Source organism: Pleurodeles waltl, chromosome 1_2 (assembly GCF_031143425.1).
Source record: "Pleurodeles waltl isolate 20211129_DDA chromosome 1_2, aPleWal1.hap1.20221129, whole genome shotgun sequence".
In the NCBI taxonomy this organism is placed as follows: domain Eukaryota; kingdom Metazoa; phylum Chordata; class Amphibia; order Caudata; family Salamandridae; genus Pleurodeles; species Pleurodeles waltl.
Window position 1 is genome coordinate 335,081,568 of NC_090437.1, and position 10,019 is coordinate 335,091,586.

Below are 10,019 nucleotides of genomic sequence, written 5' to 3' on the forward strand. Positions count from 1 at the left end.
TGCACCGGCCACCAGGGCAGCCAGTGTGGCACGGAGCCACAGCACAGACAGTCCCCCAACTGTGAAGCATCAGAAGTTGGCCAATGCCCATCGGGAGAGGGTGAAGACTCCAGCCACCAAAGCCGCTCCCAGGGGTCCCGGTGGGAGTGTGGAGTCAGCTGTGACACCTTCCAAGGTGGGAAAGGGCCACAAAAAGCCCGGCAAGTCTGGGAAGAGCAGCACGGCAGAGAAGACCGCCATCATCCCCGCTGCCCAGGAGGCCACCGCCAGCACCAGCCCAGCTGCCCATGAGGCCACCGCCAGCACCAGCCCAGCTGCCCAGGAGGCCACCGCCAGCACAAGGCCAGCTGCCCAGGAGGCCACCGCAAGCACAAGGCCAGCTGCCCAGGAGGCCACAGCCAGCACAAGCCCCGCTGTGCCATGAAGGGACGCCCCGCTGGGCCATCAAGGACCGCCACCACAAGCCCCGCAGGGCCATGAATGACTGCCAGCACAAGCCCCGCTGGGCCATGAAGGACCGCCAGCACAAGCCCCGCTGGGCCATGAATGACTGCTGAACAGGGCACCGCCGCCTCAAGCACCGCTTAACAGGTCACCGCCGCCTCAAGCACCGCTTAACAGGTCACCGCCGCCTCAAGCACCGCTTAACAGGGCACCACCGCCTCAAGCACCGCTGAACAGGGCACCGCCGCCTCAAGCACCGCTGAACAGGGCACCGCCGCCTCAAGCACCGCTGAACAGGGCACCGCTGAACAGGGCACCGCCGACTCAAGCACCGCTGAACAGGGCACCGCCATCTCAAGCACCGCTGAACAGGGCACCACCATCTCAAGCACCACTGAACAGGGCACCGCCATCTCAAGCACCGCTGGCCCATGATCGGCAAGGGCACTGACGCTACTGAGTCCGTCACGGGGTGAATGAAGCACTCTGGGCACCATGCCCCCTCCAGAACCAGTGGAGGCTGTCATCCACTACCTCTGTCCTTAGCAGGATGAAGCACATCCACTACCTCCGTCCTTAGCAGGATGAAGCACTCTGGGCACCATGCCCCCTCCAGAACCAGTGGAGACTGTCATCCACTACCTCTGACCTTAGCAGGATGAAGCACTCTGGGCACCATGCCCCCTCCAGAACCAGTGGAGAGATCCATTCACTACCTCTATCCTTAGCAGGATGAAGCACTCTGGGCACCATGCCCCCTCCAGAACCAGTGGAGAGATCCATCCCCTACCTCTGTCCTTAGCAGGATGAGGCACTCTGGGCACCATGCCCCCTCCAGAACTAGTGGAGGCTGTCATCCACTACCTCTGTCGTTATCAGGATGAAGCACATCCACTACCTCTGTCCTTAGCAGGATGAAGCACTCTGGGCACCATGCCCCCTCCAGAACCAGTGGAGACTGTCATCCACTACCTCTGACCTTAGCAGGATGAAGCACTCTGGGCACCATGCCCCCTCCAGAACCAGTGGAGACTGTCATCCACTACCTCTGTTCTTAGCAGGATGAAGCACTCTGGGCACCATGCCCCCTCCAGAACCAGTGGAGAGATCCATCCACTACCTCTGTCCTTAGCAGGATGAGGCACTCTGGGCACCATGCCCCCTCCAGAACCAGTGGAGACTGTCATCCACTTCAGAGACTGTGGCTTTGCACTCCCCAGGATGGGACTGTGGGCAACCCACCCACTGTAGAGACTTGACAGACTGTGGCTTTGCACTCCCCAGGATGGAACAGTGGGCGACCCACCCACTGTAGAGACTTGAGAGACTGTGGCTTTGCACTCCCCAGGATGGAACAGTGGGCAACCCACCCACTGTAGAGACGAGAGACTGTGGCTTTGCACTCCCCAGGAAGTGACAATGGGTATGTGGCCCCCTTGTGGATTTGGCATTGTGCACTCAAGCGGCTGAGGTGCCCCCCCCTTTCCCTCCCCCTGAGGTGCCTGTTTAGTTGCTGTCTGATGCCCCTGCAGTGTTCTCTCCGTCATGGTCGGGGATCTTGTGTGGGCCTCGCCCATACCGTGTGGTCCCAGTGTTCCACTGACTTAATTGGAGCACTACCTGGACTACTATGCTTGGTATATATTTTGTACACGGTGTATATATATATTTCTGCCTACTTGATTTTAATATATTACAATGGTTACACTCATTTTCTATTGTCTTTGCATTCTTCCGGAGGGTTTGGGGGGTGTAACTGATGTATTAATATGCATTATTGTGTGTGTTGTAGGGGGTGGGGGTGGGGGTGTTGCGTGGGGGTGTCCCTGTTTTTTCCCTCCCCCCTCCCCTGTGTCCTAGGTGCAGTACTCACCGTGATCTTCGCCGCCGGCGTTCATGCTCCTGGTAGAGGAGCAGGAAGACTATCGGAGGTAGAATTTGGAGTTCCGGGTCCATGGTGTCCTCGTTCCTCGTGGGGTGTGTAGAGGTGAGCGTTTTTCCTTCAGAATTCCTGTTTCCGCCATCTTTTTATCCACAGGGGAATCCGCCCTGGAAAAGGTGGCGGATTGGCCTGTCATAATAGTGTGGGCAGTACATTGTCCTCCGCCTGTCTGTTGGCGGTGACCGCCGCGCAGTTTGTTTGTACCGCCGTGGCGGTCGGAGTGTTAAAGTGGCTGTCTTTGTTGGCGTTTCCGCCACAGTCGTAATTGCAAAAAAAAATCCGCCGGCCTGTTGGTGGTCATACCGCCGCTTTATCGTCGTCCGCCAGGGTTGTAATGACCACCTATGAGTCTTGACAGGTCTGCAAATAGAATCATTGAAACTGCGACGACGCAGAATTTCTCAGATCTACCCTGCAGAGATACCGTTTCTGAAAATTCCACCATCAAGATTTAATGGCTTTTATTTGATTTTTAGTTGACACTATGGGAGGGCTATGGGTATTAAATGCCGATTTTTTAGGAAAAAGAGGCACACTTTGTTTCACATGTTTTACAGAATGTTGCCACTAAGCTTAATAAGGATAATAATTAGCAATGCAAAATAATCATTTGCTGATATTAAGCAGTGATAGACTGATGAATAGCTTGCAGAAAACAAAACTCCTCCACTAATAACCACTCACAACCATTAATACAGAATTAAAATAGAAATTTAAAACAGGTTATGTACATAACCATCAATAACTACTGGCAATTGCTCGGGTAGCATTGCAACATATCGCTCTTTTGCCCACCACACCACCTCAGAATAAACCCAGCCATACACATATCAGCCATGGACCTGCTCCAGTATGAGTAGTCCAGCCCGAACTGCCAAGCCAGGTCCTCTCTGACCCCGAACATAAGCAACCCAAGACTGGTTTCACTCTGACTGGGGATCATCAGTTAGGTGGAGCTTGTGAGCAAAGGACACACGTCTGGGTATACCCTTGGCCACTTAGGGTGTTCCATCAAAAACACAAAAGGTGATGGGAGGAGTGCTTAGAATGTTCTTAGAATAAAGTATAGCTCCTTCAACTAAATCTAAAAGAAATTGTTTTTTAGTGAGAAGCAGTGCAAGGCCCATTTGGAAGAGGTATGGCAGCAATGCATTTACCTGAGCAAGCAAGTTCCGCACAAGCTGAGGTCTTCTTACCTGACTGTTCAGCATAGAAGACAGCAGTATGTGACAACTGAGATTTAGTTAGAGTTGAGAAAGGTAAGAGTATAAGTCTAATGAAGCAAAAAATAAAAATAGATGAGAACAACCGGTCACCCGGGTAATAAATCACTGAGAGGGAGATTCACACATTTGGAGGTCGAATTGAGCTCTCTCTCTATTGCAACAGGCTGCGTGTCACAACTCGTAAGAAAGGCAAAAACTTGACCACTAAATGTAGTCCTATTAAAAGTTCTGCTGTACGCAGAGCCTCTCCAGCAAACTGAAAAGATGGAAGGAGGCAATTGTATCACATCAGGAACCGTTCTGCAGACTGCTTCAATGAAGATACGATGCCACTCTGGAGACATCAGAGAGCTACTATATTCAACTTTTGAAGCCCAGGACTCAACTTCGGTGAAGGTTTGTATAGGTTTTAATCATGTTATTTTTTATTATTTTATACTATTTCAGTCATCACATCAAGAGTTTTAACTGATGTCTATGACATTACTTCTTGTGACGTTAAAAAATATACTAATTAGTTCTCGCTCCTGTTAATTATTACAACACCAGAGCTCTGACCGCATCATTCTTATGACATCTAAAATAGGATATGAAACTTCCTAAAAACGCAAACACAAAGCAGGCACGTCTTCTGTGACGCACAGAACCAAACTGTGACTTATCCTTACAGAGCTCTTTTTTTTATTGTTGCTTTTTATTGCCCAAAGGCGTCAGAGCACTTTACAGGACAGCAGGAGGTAAGTTCTGGTTAACAAATATCATAAAAACAGCAGTCAAAGTGCATTAAAAAAAAAGTATAGAAACTGTGTTGCTGCATGCAGTGGGGGCAGAGCCAGTGAGCATAGAAGCGTGATAAAATGTGCGGCTAAAAAAAGAAAATCTTCTGTAAGTTTTTTTTTCTGTCACCGTCAGGTAGCTGCATATAAAATAACATGTAGCTTAAATGAAAAATACATTTTTAAAAAGTTGCAACTCATTGGGAAATGCACTATAGTACATTATGAAACCTTGATTCGTTAATGCACTGCACAGTCTGTGTGTAACCAGAGAGCCACAGAATCAAGTCTTGGTTGCTGCAGTGGTAAAAAGTGATGTGTTTTTTAGTGCTACGAGGTCGCAGCCCGTGAAAGAAAGCATTGTGAATATGTAATTCATTACTTAAACATGCATTACACACATTAGAAACGAGACAACTACAAAATTAGCAAAATGTTTAAGATAAAATGGTGCTTCCAAAATATAGTAGTTAGTAATGCCCAGAGTGTACCTAGTGCATTGTCTTTACATTACTGTCCCTTCAACACCTCCTAGTGTAGAAAGTGTGATATAAATGCATTTACAATTAAAAGTAAACACTTCACAGCCCAGTTTTTAACTCTTTCCACTACCACTCAAAAAGAATAAATCCTCCTCATCACAAAACTACGAGTGATTAGGTCAAGGAAAGCCAGGGGGAGCTCCAAAGCATCCTTTAGATTTGCAGATTAACTCATACTGCACAATTGCATTTCTTTGCAGGAAACCAGGCACGGGAAGGCACGTTGGCTGTCTGTCCCACTTTGGTTTCACCGCTCAGGAGACTCGATGAATGTCAGATAAGGCATTTAAACTATGGGAATAACCACCCCTGAACAGTTGTCTTTTTTACAAAAAGTAGGAGAAAGATGTTTCATAAATCATAAAAGTATGGGCACGTCGTGCCCCTCCGATCGCGCCCACTTGGACCACTGCATAAAACAACCTATTAGCACCAGGAAAACGAAGAAGAAACAGTTCATACCAGCAAGTACCTTGCAGGGTAACCGCTGGGGCTACTTCGCTAAACACATCATGTATGCCCCAGGTTACCGTTCACATTGCGTATGCCACAGAAACGTCCTGATCAACACGGTTAGGTCACTGGTGTGTAAAGGCCCCCTCTAGTGACAAAAAGCGCCTGCAGACTATTACCACGAGCGCACTGCGCGTCTCTCGAAAGTCACGTGACTGCTCCCAAAGACAACAACAAGGCTGCCGAAGAATGTGTAGCTAGCTGGTTTGCCAAAGGCCAGGAGCAGCCCCTTTGTATATCCAGCTGCCCGCTCCCAAACAAACCGGGCAGGCGTCGCTCTCAGGGCGCCTGGTGAATGGAGCCCTTTCAGAGGTTTTACATATCGGGTGGCTAAATAATTCAGGCACTGTCGGGCAGCCTGCCCTCATGTTGCTCCTTTGTAAACAGCTGCCACGTACACACCTCTGAACATGAGATCACTATACCTGGCAGACAAAGAACCCGCTAATGAGTTTTCAGTGTTAAAGAGTCCTATGTAGCAAAGTTTTCGAAATAAAACAACAAACGTGAAACTGAATCAGATCTTGCTAGACATCTTTGGCGCCACCGGATGGGGGAACCAAATAGCCACGAAATGTATCAAATGGTGCATTGTGTCTTCGCAGAAGGCAACACGATTAAACTTGTCTAAATCCACTCTTTCGGGTGCCGGTGGTATATTGCCTTAGCCATCTCAAGGAAGCCTTGTCAAGCTGTAAAGATAACTCAGTGGGGTCGTGCACCTGTAGAAGATCTACTTGCACAACAGAAGGTCGGAGGTTTCGCATGTTGAAACATTGTTAAAATGCCTTGTAACCCGACTTAGACCACTGTAGGCCCAGGCAGTAAGGGCGCTGTATCACACAGAGATACCTGATGTTTAAGAACAGGTAGCGAACTGCTGCATGGAGAGAAGATAAAACATAAATGCACCACAGAGCAATACATAAGTTAAAAGCATCAGTGAGGTGATATCAAGCAGAATTGACTTATACGACAAAAGGCATTTCAGTACCTCATCCTCAAGCATCCCCATGACTTACAGCTGTAAACCTCTATTTGGCTTCTGGGGGAGCGAAAGTCACAGGCATCCCCAATTAGTTTGCGTTTTTGTGAGATTCAGTGTGGCGCATGCTGTCGTATGTGTCACGTGGAAAATGGTGAGAGGCAACGCAGAACTGTCTCCGTTTTCCATATGAGAGGCAACAGTAAATGGTTGGATATGAATAGATTCTGGATAAAAACATACGCAAAGATGCGTGAGTTGAACTGCGAAAGCTGTCTATGAACCTCTTTTTTAATTATTCCAAAGTTAGCAGCATTTCCAGGATGCCAAATCAATCCTGGCAAACGTCCTTCATGACGAAAAAGTCAATTTGGTCTTTTCTTCCAGGACCAAACGGATCTCTCGTTTCCTCTTGAGGGACCCCATCGCATCTCTGAATTCCTCTCTTTCCACCCTCTATCTTGTTTTTTTAATTTGATCCCCTCACCTCCCGACCTAGCCCTCTTCTCTTCTCCCTCGTGTTTTATTCTGTTTGCTCCGCCCGCTGCCCAGGGGAGTAGCGTCCATTAGTGCAGCGGCACCGGGCCCGGAGGTCCAGAATATTGCTGTATTTCATAATTCAAGCAGCAGACATGGGTTATTTACTTCTTTTCGTTGGAACCAATGACACATAGGCTTCGCTTCTGCGTTCTGACCTTGTCAAATCCTTACTGCCTCTACCCAAGCACCTCTCCCCGTACTTAACCGCTTCTCTAACTATAAGCGCACTGCCTTTGTACCCTAATATCTCCTTTCCACTGGTTTTTATTCTTTCGAATTTTCACACATTTCTTAAAAGAACTGTAGTTAACTTATTTTGGAAAATCAATAAAATTGAGTTTCGCTACCCTCGATTCTTCGCCTGGATTTTTTCTGTGAAATGAGATTGAAAGACTGAACACGTCAGGTAAGAAAGTTCCACAGTTTCCTACAGTACGTGTCCTGCTGCATTTTTGCTTAATTAGCAGATTGTTTATACTTTCTCCAATCATCGGCCTGGATGGCGATCGAGCGCTTACAGCAGTGTACTTCCGAACACTGACCTGTGGGCTAACGTCACTGCATCACAAGTACAAGGGCAACACCCCCACAGCAGAGGAACATCTGTAGCGACTAGAAAGGATGAATGTTGCTCTAAAAAAAGCCCCCCTGCCGTTTAATAGCTGCAAAAAGCCCCACGACTGTGGGGCAACCCTTGTATAAAAAACGTCTAATACTTTGGCCACAAGGGAACATTTGCACTACAATGGTAGATTTGTACTAAATAACGCCTGCGTAGTGTTAATAAACTCAGAAAAGCCCAGTGGTCCAACTTTGCCCGTCAAGACCTTCTGAATGGAATGTTGAATGTTGTTGACCCTTGGGCATTTTAATGGGCCCAGCAAAATAAGTACTAAGAAGGTGAAATGTAAGAGCTTTTTAGGCCTAGAATGTTTTTATTATACTATCACCTGGGCTCAAAAATACTGAGCAGGGCATCTTGTAGAGATGGCTCTCCGCCTGCACAAGCCCTCATCCGAAATATACTAACGATGCTCTACAGTGTACACGTCTTCAGCTGTTCCCCGGCGCCCACCCCTCTAAGCCACTGCTTGTGAACTTGTGTGTGAATCTATTGCAGCGAATCTGCATCGTGCGTCAAAGAGGAAGAAGAGAAGGTGAGACAACGTGACAAGAGGAATAAAGGGTAAAGAGAAAAGTAGAACTGAGAAAGTGGTGAGGGGAAGGGAACAGAAGAAGAGAAGAGCAGAGAAAGTGGTGAGGGAAAGAGTATAGGAGAAGATGAGAGAAGAGAACCAGCGTCGTTGAAACTGAACTGATTACCAAGATAAAACTGATTTAAAAAAAACAGTCGTAAACAATTGAAATGCTAGTACGAAGAGCACGCGAGAGTCTGGTAGAAGGGTTAGTGGCGTGCCGGTTCCAGCAGAGGGGAAATGTCAACACCAGCACATGACTTATTCTTGCTGCGCAGCGTCGGAGAATGAACAACAGCGATGCCACTGCCGTGTGTAACCTTTCTCGGAGCACAGGCCCGGTTCCCTCTGTGACCCGCACACAGACAACCCCAGCGTCGGAGCAGGAGGCACTCACCGTGTTGTAGAATTCGGCTATGGCGGGCACGATGTTATAGTTGCCCTCGCACCAGTCCACCTCCGAGCTGCCGGCCTGCAAGTGGTCCCACAGGTGCTGGGCGCCCATGCTGCCAGGAGAGGCAGTGGTGCTGGGGGGCTAGGAACCGGGGGCACAGGAGCACGACGGGGGCCGTCTGTGGACGTGAGGCGCGTGACGTTCCACCTGTTGTGGTTCTGGCTCTTATGTTTTTTCCTTGTTGCCTGTGAATGCTGCGTTTGGCGAGAGCTCTTTTTAGGGTCAGTGGCCAAGCAGTGAGTGAAGCTCTGGCCTCGGGTTGCAGGCTCTGTCCCTGGCAGTGCTCGGTGCCCCGCTTTATAAACGCGGAGGCCCGGTGCGGGAGAAAGGGGTGGCTCCTAAACAAAGCCCCGGCTCCTCTGCGGCGCCGCCTACCGTGGGAGCACAACAAGAGGCGGGTGCCTCCCGGGGCGGCCGCGCGCTCATTCCTGGACAGCGCCTCACATGACCGCGGGAAACTGTTTACAACTGCGACCGGGTGCGTTTCTCTCGCGGGTCTATGGGACCAGGACATCCTGTCCTTGATGGTGTCCATTGTACCCTGTGTGGGAACCCTAGCTCCTCCCCTCCGGCATTAAACCTCAGAGTAGCGCCTCCTTCAACGCATGATCTCCTCCTCCAAACACACAGCCCCCCAACATCAATTAGACTCCGGTGTCTTTACAGCTCCCGCTCTCACAGTGACCCGCTTCCATATAACTCAACTCCAGCTTTCTACCACGTAAATAACGCCATTTTCATAGTCACAACTCCAAATAACAGCGCCCCATCTCAATGTGTCCCTGTAATTCCCCCATAGACTACACAATAGCTGCTAAGTTTCCCAGGTCTATGCGTGATGTATTAGTCTAAGTTGTTTTCTTTGACTTCCTAGTTTCATGCGATGTGGTGCTCCAGTCGAGATGTTTTATGTGAATCAAGGGATTAGCCAGAAAATTAATATACCCCCCACTTTGAACCAAAGCTCTTATGGCAAAAGCAAGTGAAGAAAATAATTGCCACCCTTCCGAGAGCCTACTTGTCTCTTCCATCAAAGCATCTATCCATTTATCTTTTTATCCTTCAATCAACCCACCGGTAATCACAATTTCACTTTTACATTGTTATCTATTCAGTCTTTCATCCAGCATTCAGTCTGTCACCAGCTTGCCCATCTGTTAGCCAGGGGATACTCAAAGTGCAACCTGGGGTCGCATGTGGCCGTCCTGTCCTTTGTATGGGGCCCCCAATCAACAGCAGCACTGGGCTGCTGTTCTTGCAACTCAGCACAAAAATAAAAAATATGTTAAATAAACAGACAAGCCTTTATTTAAAAGTTAATTGAAGTTAAGGAAAGGAATCAAATAGTCTGTCCTGCACCACTTAACTTTAGGAACACCTTCATTTTAAAAGCAATCTTGC

At 48.6% G+C, this 10,019-nt stretch overlaps 1 protein-coding gene across 1 annotated transcript in view; it reads right to left on the reverse strand.

Annotated features, from left to right (window-relative positions):
• Positions 1-9,165, reverse strand: part of ACER2 (alkaline ceramidase 2) — a 105,605-nt gene extending 96,440 nt beyond the window's left edge. The window contains exon 1 of the mRNA XM_069239259.1: positions 8,562-9,165. Within this exon, the coding sequence (XP_069095360.1) occupies positions 8,562-8,669 (108 nt within the window). The 5' untranslated portion in view covers positions 8,670-9,165. The remainder of the gene's footprint in view (positions 1-8,561) is intronic.
• Positions 9,166-10,019: the final 854 nt, after the last annotated feature.